General features: G+C 46.8%; 2 protein-coding genes across 4 annotated transcripts; one reads left to right on the top strand and one right to left on the bottom strand.

Moving 5' to 3' along the window:
- Positions 1-109: 109 nt before the first annotated feature.
- On the top strand, positions 110-4,599 carry LOC125729090 (transmembrane protein 242-like). The gene is made up of 4 exons (XM_049005644.1): positions 110-235; positions 442-542; positions 3,855-3,992; positions 4,088-4,599. Exons 1-4 carry the CDS (start codon positions 193-195, stop codon positions 4,196-4,198), a joined length of 393 nt encoding a protein of 130 aa, XP_048861601.1. The 5' UTR covers positions 110-192; the 3' UTR covers positions 4,199-4,599.
- A 971-nt stretch (positions 4,600-5,570) lies between these two features.
- On the bottom strand, positions 5,571-18,854 carry LOC125729085 (AT-rich interactive domain-containing protein 1B-like). 3 transcript variants are annotated; one of them, XM_049005633.1, is made up of 13 exons: positions 18,466-18,854; positions 17,576-17,676; positions 17,265-17,405; positions 16,740-16,955; positions 15,998-16,208; positions 13,806-13,953; positions 12,888-13,066; positions 12,190-12,340; positions 11,565-11,684; positions 10,774-10,852; positions 9,409-10,177; positions 8,476-8,606; positions 5,571-8,312 (listed from the first exon to the last, which is right to left on the bottom strand). In XM_049005633.1, the coding sequence occupies exons 1-13, from the start codon at positions 18,617-18,619 to the stop codon at positions 6,675-6,677; spliced, it is 4,038 nt and encodes a 1,345-aa protein (XP_048861590.1). In that variant the 5' UTR covers positions 18,620-18,854; the 3' UTR covers positions 5,571-6,674. The 3 variants fall into 3 exon arrangements, with proteins under 3 accessions (XP_048861590.1, XP_048861588.1, XP_048861589.1); XM_049005631.1 differs by lacking the exon at positions 18,466-18,854 and having other exon boundaries at positions 17,576-18,449; XM_049005632.1 differs by lacking the exon at positions 18,466-18,854 and having other exon boundaries at positions 16,740-16,952; positions 17,576-18,449.
- Positions 18,855-18,942: the final 88 nt, after the last annotated feature.

Below are 18,942 nucleotides of genomic sequence, written 5' to 3'. Positions count from 1 at the left end.
TACACAGATTTTTCGTGTGTTTGGAATGCCTATTATGGATATAAATGAATGAATGAACTATTTAGAAAAATATACACGATAGGACACTATTGCTCCTATGCTTTTGTAGTATCCGGAAGATTTTAAGCGAAGGACCGTTCTTTAAGCATATGAACTGCACGGGAAAATATACCTTAACAAGCGTGTTCAATCATGGTTGAAGACGAAGAACAAAACAAGATACTGTTGCTAAAAGGCGAGTAAATTTCCCCAGGTTAAGAATTTGTAATCGTAAATGTTTGGTTTCGTTGCTATGTGCTGAAGGATTTCTTTTTGTGTCACATACATTACACATTGTAGTTAAGGGGTGATAATCGTTGACAATGTTGTAAGCGGAACAATATAATGCCTACTTTTGAATAGAAATCATACGATTGAATTAGCATCTATAATATTTTGCAGGTGGCGTTTTTCTGACAACCGTGGCCACAGCTGGCATGATCGCCGGTTTCGGTACGACCTTGGCGATAGCTAAGAAGAAAAGCCCAGAATGGTTTAACAAGGTGTGGAAGTACTTCCCCCCCCCACTTCTATTGGAATGACATGCATATGCCTATATCATAGCCACACTTTTTGCTGTAATTCATTAAACCAGCACCTTCAGCAGCGTTACACAACACCAAAACAATTTGTGCGTTCTGACGACCCACGGCACTTTGTTGCAGGTGTGATAGAGCTGCGTGGATACTTTTCTTGAAGCGTGTCTGTCAGTCCGTGCGAGAGTGTAATTAAAAATGAATGAAACCCCAGTCATTTAAAGCTATATCAGTCCAGATTATTTTGCTTTAGGTGAAGATGTAAACTTGTCTAATTAAGATTTTCAGCTTGGGGGATATGTTTCTTTCTGGGCCATAGATATTAATTTCTTAGAGGTATATAATTACACCCCAATTAATAATCCATTGTATAACTTTTTTTTTATTTAGGTAAATTGGGTTAACTATAGCTTGTCAGTTTCGCATTTTTTGCTGCTATTAATTATTGCACGCCATGTTTACTTCAACTTTATCATGAGACCAAGTTTGAATTTATTTTAAACCAAGTATTGCGTAAATTCCTGGATTATTTTTGTTTTTAAAACAGAATTTAATGGGCATCACAGTGCTGTCTTTGTTTCTAAATCTATTTTTCAACAAAAGGCAAAGATGCCTTTAATGTGAGAAAATTGAATTTCATGGGGGGGATGTTGCAGTGAGGTCAGTGCCACCCGTTGGCTCACAAGGCCAACTTTGTGCACAAGATCAAGGCGATTGCCTGATCCTGAGGTGAAGCATCCTAGCACAAGACGTCACTTTTGTTTTGCATACATTCAGAAAAACAAATCCAAAATAAGCACTTCAAATAATTTCCCTAAGGAGTTGATCTGCAGTGGAGGCTGTTTAAGTCTTGTCTTAACTGTCTGAAGATAATAACCTGGTTTTTTTCAAAGCCAAAAAAGCCATCAGACAGAGACAGGGATGGTCAACTTGCAGCAAATCTAATCAGTGTCTCACTCAGACTGATCTAATTATTTGGGTAAAGTAGTTACAAGAGTTGTTCCTGCTTTCCAGAAAAACTTTTTATGTCAGTGGTTTTGTATAAACAGATGTTTGATACCTTGCTGAATGTGTACTAGAACAAGGTGGGTCTTGTGATATGAACCAGCTAACCAACATGCTTAAACACCACAGTACCTGCTGCCCGCCACTCTTGCATGAAGCCTATGGATGTTGTCTAACCAGACAGAGTTAATCGATCAATATGGTATTCAAGACAGGGCAGCTTACAGTAGTGTTTAAAAAATTAAATATATAAGCAGTTTTATAGCTGTTCAGTGGGTGCTGGCAATCAAAAGATAAGCTAAATTTTGACCTGTGTTGTATGTGGGAACCCCTGCCACATAATTTTCCCCAATAGGAGGAAATACCATAGAACTTCATGGGTGTTTTGGGGCAGCATGCTGACATCATGGTTTGCACTGTTTCCTCACAATGTGTGTACAAGTCTCCACCCTGGCTCTACATGTTTGGAGGTAGGTGTGAATGGTGTATGAGTGAGTGTGTGAGTGAGTGTGCTCTGCAATGGGTTAGCACCCCGTCCTGGGTCATTCCCTGCCTTGTGCCCATTGCTTCCAGGATAGGCTCTAGACCCCAATGACCCTGCATAAACCAAGTGAGTACAGAAGGTTGATGGATGGGATGTTTATCTAGTGTATTTCCATTGCTTGACAAGGTGGTCAAGCAGTTAAAACGATAGGTTGCTGATCCATTGGGCATTGAAGGATATAAACTCTTTACAAAGAATTTTCCTCTAGGATATTGTCTTATCACTTATTTTAGAGCAGGGCTATTCAAATCATGATCCTCAAGGGCCGAGCCCTGCTGAGTTTCCAGCCGTTCTTCACCTGTAAGCCTGGTGTGAAGCCTCTGCTCAACCAGAATTGGTGCTTATTAAACTTATTAAACTAACTAACTACCTGAGAACTGAAAACATGGCTTGGATTTGTTATGGAGGTCCAGACTTGAAGAGCCCTGTTTTACAGAAATGAGTGCGGATGGGGCTGTGCGATATGACCAAAATCTCATATGTCGATAACAATATATAACAAGAATGCACCTTATATTTATGGATCTTTTCTACAGGTCAGCTACAGTAGGAATGTAACAAAAATCCGCAAATAAAAAGGAACAAAATCCATTTCAGGTGTACAAATCGCTCAGCCACACAAAAATACATATTAGTGGATTGCGATGTGTTTGTGATTTTTTTTTTTTCTAAAGATCAGCTGTGGTATATGGTGGGTGGGGAAATATCTTTTGGAATAGTTTTGTGTTTCCTCTTAATATACTTTTGTTACTAATAACTGTACTTTATCCATTTAAAATGCAAAAGACAGGAGTAATAGACTAATGTATAAACCTAAACTATTCACAAATGTTTTAAGCACTAAACTACAGTGGAAAATGCACACCATGTAACTTTCATATTATATGCTTTATACAAATTTATTAATAATTGCATGGTGTCCATTCAACGCCAGTAACTGTAAGACAGCTGGACTAATTAGTGTAACCCTAAACGATAGAGACATTTCCAATGAAGTATGCTTTAAGCAGTAAACTATGGAGAACAATGTACACCATATAACTTCAATAGGCCATCTGTCTTGGACACAGCACTGTTATTTCATAAGCATTTCATAAGTGTCAAATGCTTTTTTTGACAATTGCATTAAGTTTATGCAAAGAGTCAGTATTTACAGTGTTGGCCCTTCTTTTTCAAGACCTTTGCAATTAGCCCTGGCTGCTGTCAATCAAGTTCGGGGCCAAATCCTGACTGACGGCAGCCCATTCTTGCTTAAATCAATGCTTGGAGTTTGTTCAAATTTGTGGGTTTTTGCTTGTCCATCCGCCTCTTGAGGATTGACCACCAGTTCTCAATGGGATTAAGGTCTGGGGAGTTTCCTGGCCAGGGACCCAAAATATCAACGTTTTGTTCCCCAAGCTGCTTAGTTATTACTTTTACCTTATGGCACGGTGCTCCATCATGCTGGAAGAGGCATGTTCATCACCAAACTGTTGCTGGATGGTCGGGAGAAGTTTCTGTGTTCTTAGGCAAAATTGTGAGGGACTTTGCAATTAATTGCAATTCATCTGTTGACTCTTCATAACATTCCGGATTATAGGCAAATTGGCATCATAAATACTGAGGAGACTGTGAAAATTAATATTTGTGTCATTTTCAAAACTTTTGGCCACAGCTGTATATCACTATATCCACCAGCCCTAAGTCAGGATGGTTCCAAAAGCCATGCCTCTTACCTTCTCTGCCCCCAGGGCCTGGCAGGCACAACGGCAGTACCGGAGAGTGGGGCATCACTGGCCCTCCGGGCACTGGGCTGGGGCTCGCTGTATGCCTGCTGCGGGGTGGGCCTCCTCAGCTTTGCTGTCTGGAAGGCCCTGGGCGTCCATAGCGTGAGTCTCAATGCCAGGATGTGAGCAGCACATAACTGGTGAAATGAAGTTTGTGGGTCTGTGTGTAACGGACATCCTTGTTCTTGTCTACATAGCTAGCAGAGTTCAAGCAGAAGATGCAGTCAGTCTTTCCAACGATCCCCAAAACAGAAACACAAGCCAACATAAACCCCATGAACTGGGAGTCTTTCTTCAGATCAAAGTAACAGAATGGATGGATGCCGCACACTTCCATAGCTGACTGGACTACCTGGGGATCAGATTTCCTCCCTTAAAGTTTCAGTGTTATTGGAGGTGCAGGGTTGGCAATTACATTGTCGTCATTTCATCCAGTCAGCCCTCCAGACCTGTGGCATTTTGTGGTTGGCAGTTTTGGTTTTTTGTTGAGTTTCTTTCTAATAGACTTTATGTCCAAGACCTTGCCTTGGGATACTTTTGATCAGGTGGACAGGCACAGCACATCAAGTGCTGGATGGACACTTTCCTTTAAAAGTATATTTGCATCTGTTTCTGCTCACTGTAGCTATGAGTTTGAAAAAGTCACAACTGGCTTTATTTGTTGCAAAGATTTAATATGTTGCTGCGGAAATAAACATATTGAATTGTATTATGCGAGTATTGTTGCCTGTGACATTCTAAGTGTGAAATTCCCCTGGTTTGCAACGTGCTAAATATACATTCTCGACAAACGTAATCTGAAATGAACAAAGGAATGGGATTTCTTTATACCGGCAGAGGTTTATGGGAGGTGAAACCATCACCGGTCACTGTGTTTTATACTGATTTCTCCACACTGGTGAGCACCATCCCCAGGTCCGCCTCCAGGGCCGAGTCCTCGTAACCCTATTCTGGACAGGGTACTCTGGTTTTAATAGGTATTTTTCATGCAGTGTTGTGTCTGGCTTCTCCCCACCAACCTGTTTACCAAGGATGGCCCCAACTGGGAGCTCAGGCTGCAGATGACAGAGCTCTGCTGATCACTGAAGCACACCTTCATGCTGAGGTCACACTCCTCCAAGAGACAATCCAAAATATACAACAGGATGTATTTTTTCACCATTCCTTCTATACATAAATCAAACAATAGGTTCATTCAGATGTACGTGAAGCTACTCCCAGACAGTTTGTATGTAGTATATAGTAACCATAACAAACCTCTGCTTAGTGATTTCAGGGTGCAGCGTGCCAACTCTTGTGAAGTCATGCAAAATTCATGTACTTCTCAGTCACATGATTAGTCAGATGTGCTAGATTTCACTGGTTTCAGGACATATCTGTTCACATGCTAAGCCATGTGACTGGGATGGAGCTAGTGGAGTTATATTGGTTTATGCACACACTTGACCAGCTCTTACCTCTGGCAAACAAAATCTAGATCTTTTTCAACACTCGGTTTACATACAGCCTGAGCATGGTATCATTTCAGGTTAACTTAGAGCAAACACCATATCCTACACGGTGCTTAACAAGGTTTAATGTACATTTATTTTTTTAACATGTGGAACATATAGTATAAAGATTTTGTTTTGAATAAATGTCCAATGTGTGGATGAGCGAAAAGAAGACGCCAGTCTTAAATATCGGTGTAGGATTTTCTTTGTCCTGTTATTCAGTTTTAATTGGTTTCTGTCATCATCCCAGGATAACTTTCCTTTTCCGCATCACATGCGGGGAATTAAAAAGAAATGGATAGGATAGATGTCTTTCTGTCTTTTATAACCTTATACATTATTCCCCAGAATGAAACAAGTCCAACATGGGGCTCACAAAGCGGTACACACCCGTGCTGAGAGCACAGCAACTTCTTACACACAGGATACGACTTTGCCTTTGTTTTAGGATGTGAACCCAAACAATGAAATAGACTAAATAAAATTAACGGTAACAGCAAATAATATTTAGAATTAACAACTACTGTCACTTTGTAGTCATATCACCTGGAAAAAAAGATATGCAGGTAACTAAAAACAACGAAATACAAAGAATAAAACAAAGGTACGTTTGTTCAATGTACAAGATCTATTTACATCTCAGCCCACTGCCGAATACAAAATAAACGTAATACAAGTACTAAAGAGACTGCTCCAGGAGTGGAGAAGGGAGTATTTTTTTTTCTTTGACTGGTAGGCAGATGCAACACTGATTTTGTGTTGCATGGTGTAGGAGGGAACAAACACACACTTAACTGACAGCCAGCCTGTTACCATGCCAACCTGCCGTGATTCCTATTGCACAAGCCTTTCTTAAACATGGGTATATTTATACGAGTAAAATCATTTTTCTTCTCAATAATGTGGCAGAAGAACCATCCACAATATTTATCACAATTTAAATTATTAATTGAAAGCAAACTGATTCAGAACAATTATATAAAACAAGAGACATACATATAAGAGACAACAAAAAGGAGCATATATCAACTCTTGTTCAAATCAAATTATTAAAAAAAAGACAGGAAAAATATTAAAAACACATACCACAGCAAGTATTAAATATCTGTATTAAAATCATTTCAAAAATTCCAAAATTAAACCGTGAATCGGGCTGGGGAGCTATTTTTATATATTTATATATTTATTTATACATATACAAAACATTTTTATTTAATTTTTTCCCTTAAATAAAAATATAATACCAGCAATTGCATGTGACATCTGCTCTTAGAGGCCGTCAAGGTGCCAGTCAAAAGCGGCCGATTTTGAAGAGCACTTGGCACAGGATGCTGGAGACAGCGGCGCTCAACACAGAGGACACGGTGATGTCCAACAGCCGGCCCTCATACAGCACAAACTTGGGCCGGTTCTCCTCCACCTCGGCCATGGCCAGCAGCGCCTTGGCGGCCCGGCACATCATGCTGACGCTCGGCGGCTCGGGGTGCGGGGGCCCGTGGGGGCCGTGCTGGTACTGCGCCACGGCCACACCGTCCTCCAGAAATCCCATCAGGCTGCCTATGCCGCCCCGCTGCAGGGCTATAGCCCGGGCTGCTGTAGGGTCGCCACGGGCCAAGTTGGACAGAACAGCCACCGCCATCTCGCGGCACACCTGGCTGCGGCGCTCACCCACATGACGCACCAAAGCTGTGTAGAGCCGCTGCTGCCGGCTCATAGGTGGCGTGGCCAGCAAGAGGTCCACGTTGCCATCCTGAACACTCAGCTTGCACAGGCACTCCAGTACAAGTCGCTGTGGGGTGAGTGCAGAGTAAGGCCCAGCCGTTGGAAACGGGTCCCGGGATACTGCCGAGGGGCACACCATCCAGTGCAGGAGGCCATCCAGGAGAGGCAAACAGATGCTTTCTGGGTAGAGTGACAGATCCAGCTGGCCGGCAATGTTTGCCAGGGTCACCATAGTGTTCTCCCGCAGTGTGGCAAGGCAATCCCAGCGCCACTCATCTCTGCTGCAGGCCAGACCACGGTCCTCCTCTTCGCCATCCCTTTCTCCATCGCGGCGAATTGCAGAAGGCCTTTTCCTTTCAAGGTGTTCGTGGTGCAGCAGCACCAGCCGGCCTAGGATCAGCACCAGGCCTGGATGCCGGGACATCTCGGTGTCATTGCCAGGTACGAAGGAGAGGCTGCGTATAACGTTGGAGATGCAGATGCACCGCCGTGCCAGCGAGTCCTGCCAGTTGGCAGCAACAGAGAGAGGGGCATCGTCTCGGCAACGTGGTTCATCCTCCAGGGTGTCAAACTCAAAGGAAACTGATGGCCACCAGGGTGCCCTGTTGTGGCAAGTCTTCTCATTGGCCTCTACTGGTTCCAACTCCTCCTCCCTACCCCACAGGCTGTTGGTCTTTCTCTCAAAGTGGGTCTGGATGTGGGCAGTGGAGTCCCCCCCACCTGCCTGCCAGTGCAGCAACCCGCTGGTGAAGCCCTCACCGTTTAGCAGGTCTTCTTGTGACCCATCCCAGTCCTTGTCTTCCACCTTCAGTGGGAATTTGTCATACCTGCTAGCCTGTTTTGGCCGGGGCTCCAGGGGACATATTGCCTCTGAGAGGTCCTTGCTCTTCTCCTCATGCTCTTCCTCATCCATCCCCTTTAAATGTGGCTCATCTGGAGGCTCCTCCCTGATGTTGTCTGACACTGCCTCCTCAGTGGTATTGAGAAGTGCCTCATCATTTGCTGCCCATCCATCCTCCTCTCCCAGTTCTGCCTCAGATTTATCCATTTCTTCCGGGTGGGCAGGATCCTCCTCCTTCTGACTTGGCGTAGGTCCTAGAAGTATCTTCTGTCCAGGTGTTCCCACTTCATACTCCTTCAGAATCCCAAACATCTCTATCAGGCACCTTCTGAAGTATTCCACGATTAGTTCCAGAAATCCAGGCAACTGGAGGGGTGAAAGAAAAGGCAGAGGTCACGCTCTACAGATCAACAAACCTGTTTGGATCAAGGAGGAAAATCACTCCCAGACAGATGTTGAGGTAGGTTTATGATGTCATGCATATGTCACTTGTGAATGGCCCCTGAGGGTTCAGCCGATGTAGTCCTACCTGTGAGAGGGTGAAGGAGGCCACAGTGCTATCATCATAAAGCAGGATATTGATGGTGTCTAGGGCCCAGGTGCTCTCTGCCAGCAGGCCTGACTTGAGGGACATCATCACACGCCAGGCCTCTGGGGTTCCTGCAATGAGGTCCAAAGTGATTTCTGCCCCTATAATACTCCCTGTTTCTTGTCTTTTTGAGACGCTCAGTGGAGACGGAACCCGCCGACAAACAGCTGACCCCAGCTGATCCCAGAATGCCTGCTATACAAACTCCCTTATTGCTAAGATTGCATCTTCCCCTTCTTACTCCTACACAGCAGGTGGTTTCTCATCCTACATTAAGGTGCCTTCCATCTGCAGTAAGTTGTCCCTACAAACATTCCAAACAAGTACAACTCTGCTGCTTTCTATCTACCATTTCCTAGTGTATTCACACTAGGACCCGTCACAGCCATGTTTCATGTTATATGGCTGTGACGTGTCCTAGTGCGAATACACTAGGAAATGGTAGATAGAAAGCAGCAGAGTTGTACTTGTTTGGAATGTTTGTTAGGACAACTTACTGCAGATGGAAGGCACCTTAATCTCAATGCAGTTCCACATTATAGATCTTATCCATTACAGTATCTCCGATTTCCTTTCTTTACAACACTGCAGAACTGAAAATTTCTTTTACTCTCAACCCCAACTGGATCTTCTCTGCATCTCCAGGAAACAAAGCCACTACCATTATAAGTTGTTCTGGGCTCTATTAATTCCTCTCAAAAGTCATCTTATCTGGGCTGTAACCTGTTTCTACAATGATGGGGCCTTACACACTCCTTAAGAGGTGGCTCGGATGCATGGGACGACGCTGATCCCCTAACAGCATAGCGATTAAACACAGCAGGAGGAAATGGCCTGTTTATGACACTGGGTAACAGAGCAGGCAGGACCTACCGGTGTCTTTGGAGGTCAGCTTACGACGTGGCTTCAGCAGTGCCTGTGTGCCCTCCACCGAACTGGCGGGGTAGCTGACCTCTCGCTGGAGGACCGGAGGAGGAGCCTGGCCAGGCATCCCGGGAGCTGGGGCGGGCCCCGGCATGGGGACAGGCATGCCTGGCTTTGGCGGTTTTACAGAAGCCATAAAGTGGCCCTTGCTGGGAGATGGATGCACCTCCATAGAGCGCTGGAAAGGGGCGGGACTGGGGTCCCGGGGAACATGGCTGGCAGCCATGGCGGGGGGTGTCTGGTATGACGAGGGTGGCGGCGGCCTAGTGGTCATATGGGGCATCGGTCCAGAGGAGGAAGAGGGGGAGGTGGCCGAGGGGTGAAAAGACGGCTGGCGCTGCCCAGTGGCACTGGGCCACGAGCTGTCCTGGCCTGGCAGGCCTTCACCGTCGTCCCCGCGGCCCAAAGGGTAGGTCGCTCCCTGACCGTGCCTAGTTGGATAGGGGTAGTTCACATCTGTCCTGGAGGGCCACATCCTGGGCTGGGGCCCCTCACCAGAGCCCATTGCATGTGGGGGCACTGGACCTGAGGGGGGCATGCGTTCCCGTCCATAACCGTATGGGAAGGGGTTCTGCATGGGCCGGCGTTCAGGGCCCGAATAGCTGCCGTAGGGGCCATATGGATCTGGCTGCTGCCCTCCATAGGGCCCACCATACACGTCCCCCTCATGGCGCTTCGCAGGGGGGCCGTACATCCCCTCCATTGGCCGTTTGTAGCCCTGCAGGGGAGCGAAAGCTGGACTGACTGAATGAGCATCACTTGTTTCACCATCATCTGTAGATACTGCAATTCACTTTTGCCCTTCAATACTTCACTAATTCATCAATGTTGCACTTATTCTATAAATTTGTAAATAAGGTTTCTTTTATTTCTGCTAAATCAGACATGGCAATGAAAGGAACTTTAAGACAAATGATACAAGTTTGTTACAAGACCCTCTAATAACCAGGCCTGGCCAAACACTAACTTGCTGAGTAACCCCGTCATTTAATAGACTATTTAAAGTCATCGTTTGAAAAACACTACCACCATTTCAAAGATGACAGTAAATTATGGTTTGAGCTACTTTCAAGTTCGAAGCTAATTTTTAAAGCCAAGTTACATTTTCTACACAAATAAGCAATCAGTCGACTCTTGGAATACAACAAAAGGCCTGAGCTTCTGAGGGCATCTTCGAGCAGGAGGAGCGATCAGTCACACTGACAGTGATTTGGAGAGCAGCCTCTGTGGCAGTTAGACTTCATATCCATGGTCATGCACAGGCGGGGCTCAGTTCCTGACATCACAGTGCTCCCCCACGCCCTGGCTTCTCACCTGCTGCTGGGGGAACATTCCGGGCTGATGGGCTCCATATGGCATGCCGTGGGAATACTGCTGTCCGTAGCCCTCGTGCCTGATGGGACATGGAGTCACAATAAATCCCTTCATTTACCAAAAGCACTGACACGGAAACCAGGGTTACAGTCTGAGCAGGTTACAGCTTTGCCTGCTCTTACCGCTGGCTGGAACTGCAACTGGGAGTGAATCATCCTTCCAGTTCTTTGTGTTACATAATTCGTTCAGGCTATGCTTCTTTTCCCACATTTCACCACTTACAGAGCCTATTATGTTCAATTCAGTTTATTTTTATATAGCTCCTTTCACAACAGTGTCACCCCCAGGCGCTTTACATGGGTGAGATACATTCCTGCATCATTTATACAGAATAATTCAATAACTGGGAAATGGGAAGGCAAAGAGAATAAACAAGACAGATGACAATGGAGGAGAGGAACTACAAACTCCCAAGTAGAGAGAAAAAAAAACTGAGGGGTCCAAGATCAACGGGCAGTCCAGCCCCCCTGGGCATGCGGACATTATAGGAAATTATGTTGACTATTTCAGCCAGGGGACAAACTGTTCTACTGAGAGGTCTTGGTATCTCCACAAGGACACTGTAAATAAGGTATATCTGCAATGAGACAGAGTTACTAAAATCTCTTAAGGCAGCTGGATAAAAGTGGGTCAAGTTTCAGGTGAAAAATATGCACAGTTGTGCTGACTATTTTTGCTTTTAAGCCCTTCTAGAAGATGCGGAGGTGCGAGAGAGAGAGGTGGGTCCTCACCTCAGCTGGGAGGGGTATCTGTTTGGAGAATACAGTCCCGAGTCATTAGCAGAGGGTGCCATGTTGTTCTGACTTTGGTGGGGAACTATGCCCCCCTCTGGTCCCATCACATTGTCCGGTCTGATGGAACATGGGTCACCAAATAAAAGCACGGTTAGACAGCAGCAATAAGTGGCCAGTTCTCATTCTGCATTTGTGCCAGAAAGACTCTGAACTGGTAGATCAGCTGACTGAATTTCTGGAACCACACTCAAAAAATAAACAATCCTGTTTAAGTACCAGTTAATCTTACTGACGGGTAGTTGGCTCTCCAACTCAATTTTACAATAGTACATCTTTAATGGGAAAACTCTGATCTAAACTGGTGAAAAACCTAAAGTCCTTTTTAAAAAAGTACTTAAAGAATCATATTGAAATCATTTCAGGGTTACAAGACTGATTATGAACGTGAGGTTCTAATGTTCTTCATATAGCTAGTTTCCTGAATAATAAATAATACTAATTTTGGTGGTATACACCGTGCTTTGTCATGGATAATTGGGGTATTAGCCTCACTTGTTTTTTGCATCTGCTAAATAAATAAATGTGAACGCAAAGATCCAGTGAAACTCCACTGCGGACCCACCTCCTGTCATAGCCGGGGCCGTAAGGGTACTGGGGGCGCTGGCCCACGCCCGGGACAGGCATGGCCCCCGGAGGTGGCCCCCGGCCATATGCTTCCTGCATGCCGCTGCCGGCCATATGGCCTTCCCCAAAGTGCTCGTTTGGGGCCATCCCTGCGGAGAGAGCGTGCTCCCGTCGAAACGCTGTTTCCACTTAAAATCAGCACTCATTCCCAAAGTAAGAGTCATTCCCAAATATAACCATTTCTCTTGCCATTAGGCAAAACTAAGGAGCATAAATAAAGAGCAGAATGTCCCAAGTAAGCTAAGCGTTGTTGATGGTCTTAATGACCGGGCTGGGCAGATTGAGGAGCTAAATATAAAAGTTAAAACTGCATCTAGAAAATAAATGAGATTTTTTTTTCTAAGTACTAAGAGCAACTCTTCAGTCACAACGTTTTACAAATTGGTTTATTTATAGCTTTAGTGAGCAAATTTAAAACAAAACATTACTCTCCACTAGGGGGCACCATTGCACCACAGATGGGCATAGGTGACTCGACAGCAGAGATTTCTCAACGTTTCAATCTGAGACAGAATATTTTTCCGCTGTACTACACCAGAAGCTAGAAGTGGGTGAAGTCGTCCCTGCCTCTGAAGAGCACACATCCTGCTTATCCTGCATCATTCATAGAGCAAGGACAGTCCAAACAAGACTTACCCTTCCTTGCAGCACCAAAGGGGTCCTTGTTGGCCTCATACTGTATCCTCATCACAGCCTCTGGCATGTTGCCCCCCTGGGGGTGGTAAGGTGCCCCAGGGTTCATAGGAGTGCATTTCTGGAAGACGGGGTCATTGACCTCTGCGAAGGGGTCCTGCACACTGACAGTGCTGCTGTTCCTAAGAGAAGACAGACACTCACTATGAGGAGAACTGGAAGTTACGTGCAAATGCATGCAATAGATACTGACACAATCACAGACAAGGAAATGTGTCAGTCACTCTTTCTGCATAGGAGCTTTAAATGAGCACAGGACAATTTTAATGGATGTGCTACATATCCTGCAAATTCTCAATGTCACATTTATGTAGCACTTACTTGCATTGTTTTACGTTAAGGGTGTATGTGTCACATGATGCTAGGCATGGTAGACTGTGATTTTACTTGCACACCTGCTAATGGGTGTTTGGTAAAGAGGGGGTGAGTGGGGAGTTGCAACTTCTGTTGACCGCTTACGCTCGCTTATGCCTCGTTTTATTGTTTTGATATCTATGAGGAATGACAAACATGTTGATAACGTGATACGGAATTTTGTTCTCGGTGTTTGGAAAGCGCGTCTGGCAGACCTCTTTACCTTTTTCTGACATCGCCCAAACAGTCAGTATCAAAGTCTTCCAGATGTAACCCCAACAGTGTTATAAATCCACCTATTGATAACACCCATCCATTTCTCATTTCCCATAAATCCTTGGTATCCAGAAACTACATGAAACTGCCAGTTTCACCCTGATCAGGCAAATGTGTAATTTCGCTATTTTTGGCAAATAAAAGCACAAAGGTTGTCTGAAATGAATTGAAGTAAACTAAATCCACAGCACGGCACAACCACAAAAGATGAGACTCAAGTGCGCCCCCTACCTGCTACCCTGCTGCGGGATCATCTGCGTGTGAGGAGCAGGTGTGGGTGGGGCTGGTGTGGGCGGCTTCAAGTCACCCCCCGCCTCCGTCATTGAGCTGCTGCCTGTGGACTGTGGTGTGTGGGGGCCCTGCAGGGAGCCAGAGTTAGCTGGGGGAGAGAGAGGACACCAGGCAGAGGTGTGGTCAGCACGGCATGTGGGCTCTGGGCTCCCCGAGCCGCTCATGTCCCATTAGTGAAAGGGAGAATCGCCATGCAGGAGGGAAGGGGGGGCTGATCATAGTGGTCATGGTGATCATAGTTTTAAGTCTCTGTGAAAAACAGTTGACCAGCAAGTTAATTACGATTTAAAAACGTCACCTTAAAACCTATAAAGCAGAGGTTCACAAACTTTTTATACCACTGCTGGTCAAATGCTTTCTAATGTTTATTTTTTAGATGTTTAATTAGATTACTAGTGTTGTATGAACCCTCCTCTTCATAGTTTAGTCAAGCACAGTCTGCAGTCCACTATGGTTTGGATTCCGTTGTTAACTTGTTCCATACCACAGATATTTTGTCCTGTTTATTTTGCTCATTAACGATATAGCTAATATGTCATCACATGGTATTGGTTACAGGCATCGACACATTGTCATGAGGACATGAGCATGGTATTACAACTAATACCGATACCAGTGCATCCTTATATTTAAGTATATAGAAACCTACAAGTTTTGTTTAGAAGTAAACACCTTAACGTTAATATTACATTGTGACATATATTGTTTAGAAATATTACAAAATGCCCTTCATTTACAAATATATTCTATAAAATAATTTGGCACTTTTATCCAAAGCAACCCACAGTAGAGTGAAGGGTTACAATTAATGTGCACTCCCTGGAATTCAAACCCACAACCTTTGTGTCATTAGCACAATGCCCTACTTGTTGAACCAGAGGAGATACACGTAAATTGAGGTTTGTGTCCCTCTCACCAGCTGACACTGACTCGCTCCCAGGGATTCTTCACAAAAAATGGTGAGACCAGCCAGCAGATTAGCACAAATATCTACTGCCACAAAACACAGCACAGAATCAGGCTACATGAGGCAGGACCATCCGGCCAGGGTCTCAGGACTGCAGCAAAGGAGTGGTGGAGGGGGTAACTGGGACAAGGCTGGGGGAGAAGGAGTTGCTCCTTCAAAGTGAAGAATTCTGTCAGCCTTTTGAAGCCGTGAGGGGCTGGGCTGGGTTATTCCAGATTAATTAGAAAAACACAACCTATGTGAAGTGCACCTAAAAACTCCACGCCTTGGGTCTGTAATAGAGGGGTCATATGACATGAACACATCATGCACGTTAGGGCGGGGGAGCAGGGAGAGAGGGAAGGAATCCGGGAGGGGGGATCCTCTTTCAAGGATATCCACTTGACTGCCTGCCAGCCTTCGCATGTTCAGTCTGTGTGTGGGGGTTACACGGGGGTAAGTGCTTCCTCACACTGTGGACGACAGTGCGCCGTGAACTCAGCACACATCCGGGATGGAGGGGAACCATCACTGGCCTGCTTTGTGGACACAAGTCAAAAGGAGGTCACTGCTATTTAACTCTTCCAAGCTCCACCCCTTCCTGGCACTGCATTCCGGATACCCCCCCCACCTCCATTGTGACATCACAGCCTGCCAGCTATTAATAACCTTGGTCACATGACACTGGCCACCTCCCCTGCTAGCAGAGATAGTGCATTATGGGATATGGGTTGGAGGAAATGCAGAAGAGGGACCTTTCATGTGGGAAAACAAGAAGGTGTAAAGACAAGAGGGGGGCACAAACAGCCCTGGTGGTCAGAGCACAGAATGGGGTGTGTAATATACACTGACGGCATGACTGGGGGGGACTGACAGTAAACACAGACAGTTCAACAAGCAGTGGAAAGCCCCCCTGTTTCACCTGCTGCCTCTCATGCCCGTTTTACAGAGAATTACAAACACCAAGAAGCAATGAGGACAGAAATATTTAGCACGCTACAAGAATTCAAAAGCTGAGAAGGCTGGACTGAACTATAAGGTGGAGGGAGCATGTTACTTTTCTTTGAAAAACCAAAATGCTTGGTGTTACCTTAGCTGATGTCCAGCAATGGAGACTCTTAAAAATGACCCATTAGAATCAAACACTTGCATTAATAAAGTGGCAACATGCAGTACCACTCCTTACCTGGAGATGGCGGCTGAATCTTGGGCGTCTGCTGCTTCTTGGAGTCGGTCGTGGCGAAGATCTCGGGCGGGGGCTCCTCCCCACGCTCCACTTGGCACTCAAAGGCGAACAGGTAGTGAATGTAGTGCTTCTTCAGGGAGCTGGCCGCGCTGTTGGAGGCGCCCATGTTCAGGTGGGAAGACAACTCCCGCCACTTCTTGGTTTTATTCACCTGCATCACGAGGCAGGGGGGCGGGGGCATGTTCAGTGAGAGGCGGGGGCATGTTCAGTGAGAGGCGGGGGCATGTTCAGTGAGAGGCGGGGGCAGTGCGTGACACCCAGCTGGGCAGCTCCATGGTGTGACCACAATGGCCAAATCTGGGTTATCCAATAGGAGATCCTGCCTGCAACTCATATTACCTTTTACTTTTCAGTGGAACCAAAAAGCTAATTTGCTGTCTGTAGTTCATGTACCATGGACTGCAGAAATGGGGGGCGGAGTCATCTAGGCCTTAGTGAGTCCTTTAATGTGCAGTCGGGCTCATTTACATTTATTTGTTTAGCAAATGCTTTTATCGAAAACAAGGTGCAACTAAGATAGCAGGGTCAGACAGTTTGACTTAAGGGCCTGACGGTGACGTCACCCTGCCGGCTGCGGGATTCAAACCAATGACCTTCCGGTCACAGGCACTTAAGAGTCCAAACCCGCAGAACGACACCTGCGCTCGGTGAATCTGGCTGTGCTGGCTGAGTGGCCGCTTACCGTGGCGAGGCCACCGATCTCCTTCACACACATGTAGAGGCGGCACAGGTCCAGCGGCTTCCTGCCCACGCTGGGCAGGCTAGTGACCGGCGTGCCGCGATCCTCCATGAAGGCCAGGTAGCGCTCCACCCACGCCTGGCGCTCCGGCTCCACACCCATCTGGTAGAGCTTGGTGATCTTCTCACCGCTCAGCGTGGAGGAGGAGTTGGGCTTCTGCTGCAGGTGACGCCAGAGAGAGAGAGAGAGAGAGAGAGAGAGAGAGAGAGAGAGAGAGAGAGAGAGAGAGAGAGAGAGTGAGAGAGTGAGAGAGTGAGAGAGCGGGCCAGTACAGCCATCTGAGGAGACCTCCCCTATAAATCTCCCTCGGGTCAAAATATAGACTGGTAATCTCTCTCTGACACACACTCACCATCGAAAAGCACAAACAGCAGACAAACAAACCGAGCAGCCAGGAAAAACAAAACAAAACGAAAACAGAGCAGAAAAATAAAAATAAGGCCAGTGAAGAAGACAAAGGGGACCCACGGGGCTGGAGGGAGTGCGGGGCCAGGCAGGACTGCTGATGCTGTCGCTGTCGTCGCCGTGGTACGAGGATAGGCTGGCGGGGCTGGGGGACAGCGCTGAGGGGGTGGGTGGCCGTGACGGACACCTGGAGAGGTAACCGTCCTAGGGAGAAAATGCAGAAATGTGTCAGTGTGGTGACTGGGGGGGCATGGGCAAGCTACCAAGCTGAGTCACACCAAGAGACATGGCCAGGCCTGCTGCCATGTGCCCAGCACCAGACCCCTGTACCCACACCCCCTACTCTGATGGGATGGTACAGGCCCCCCGGGTACCTTTGCCTTCTGGGGCTCCAGGCCAGCACTCTCCTCCTTGCTGTCCAGCTTCTGTTTTGGGTCGAGAGGCATCATGCCATCAGCTGCTGTTGGCAGGGGTCCTGGGGGGGGGGCAGAGCAGCGGCACATCAGGGGCTGAGTCTCTAGGTGGTCAGTTGGCACAGGCCTCCGCTCCTCATCCCAGACCGGTGAAGAACTGGGCCGTGGCCTCTGAGTCTGAGGTGTCTTTGAAATTTGATGACAAGAGGGCAGACTGACATGGAGGGAGGGGAGGGGGGGGGGCGGTAGCCCTGAAGCTGCTGTGAGTGGAGCTACCCCCACCACCATCATCTGCACTAGCTCATCCAGGCTTATTGAGATCGGGGCTTTTCCATGCGGATGTCTGTCTCTACAGGGTCCCTCTGCAGGTCTACGGCAGGCCGAGGGGATGATGGTGCTGAGCCTGATGGGTCTGATGGGGCCCAAAAGCGCCCCCAGCCACCGGAGGGGCCGATCTGCTCTTTCCTCCAAGGCTGATGTAGTGCAGAATTTACACCAAGGGACTCCCAGAACAGACCTATTCCCCAAATCATAATGTCAGTCTATATAACAGAGGTTCCATGGAAACCACTTGTCTCTTGGGCCCTGGTGTGTTCTGGGATTTTTCATACATTTCCATGCAGGGACTATTTCCAGGCCTCTACAAGTTATTTCCATTCTCAAACGAAGACAGCAACCTTAGTGAAAATACATTTTAGATTTAAACAGAAAAAGCACGTCCGTTTCTTGCTTAACGTCATCGTTCCTTGAGTATGGAATATGTCATTCTGAAGGACAATCAATTGTATTGTCATGGCAACTCCCCTTGCGATATGACCAAACTGCACCAAATATCCCCTCTGCTACCTTACCTGAGGGCGGGACATTGTAGGGCGGGGCCTGTGGGGTCATTCTCCCAGAGCTGTTCCCGACTGGCTGGCTGTAAGGCGCAGCGCTGCCTATCATGCCCATGTGATTCACACCAGGGTAGCTTCCCTGCCTGCAACCCAGAGAGCAGCAGATCATGGGTCACACGCCAGGGTCATAGAAACGCGGCTCTTTAGCTAGACTAGACCATTCGAGCATATGACCGACTCACAGCCCTGATCTATGGCAGACAGACTGCCTGTCCTGGTGGTCAGAACCACTTTAACTCAGTGTCCACTCAGCTGAAAAAAACTGCCTATCCATCAGCACATATCTCTGGCCAGTGCATTAAAAAGCATTAACCCACTCTCTCGGAATCAGCGGTAGCCCAGCTGGGAACCATCTGCACACAGGCAAGACACCTTTCTAGAAGAGAGTTATCTGTTGCTGCAGAAAGCTGTTAAAAGTCCCCCTCCCTGATT

Source organism: Brienomyrus brachyistius, unplaced genomic scaffold (assembly GCF_023856365.1).
Source record: "Brienomyrus brachyistius isolate T26 unplaced genomic scaffold, BBRACH_0.4 scaffold476, whole genome shotgun sequence".
NCBI lineage: Eukaryota > Metazoa > Chordata > Actinopteri > Osteoglossiformes > Mormyridae > Brienomyrus > Brienomyrus brachyistius.
The sequence above is the reverse complement of the archived record's forward strand: the minus strand, read 5'-3'. Positions and strand labels throughout refer to the sequence as shown.

Bases quoted from the DNA above. Each gene is read 5' to 3' on its own strand.
- LOC125729090 (XM_049005644.1), top strand. From the start codon at position 193: ATGGTTGAAGACGAAGAACAAAACAAGATACTGTTGCTAAAAG. The intron at 236-441 runs GCGAGTAAATTT...AATATTTTGCAG, and splicing joins CAAGATACTGTTGCTAAAAG to GTGGCGTTTTTCTGACAACC. The intron at 3,993-4,087 runs GTGAGTCTCAAT...TTGTCTACATAG, and splicing joins AGGCCCTGGGCGTCCATAGC to CTAGCAGAGTTCAAGCAGAA.
- LOC125729085 (XM_049005631.1), bottom strand. From the start codon at position 17,905: ATGATGGTGGTGGGGGTAGCTCCACTCACAGCAGCTTCAGGGCTACCG. The intron at 12,341-12,887 runs GTAAGTCTTGTT...CTCTCTCCGCAG, and splicing joins CTTTGGTGCTGCAAGGAAGG to GGATGGCCCCAAACGAGCAC. The intron at 8,607-9,408 runs GTAGGTCCTGCC...ACCTCATTGCAG, and splicing joins GCTGACCTCCAAAGACACCG to GAACCCCAGAGGCCTGGCGT.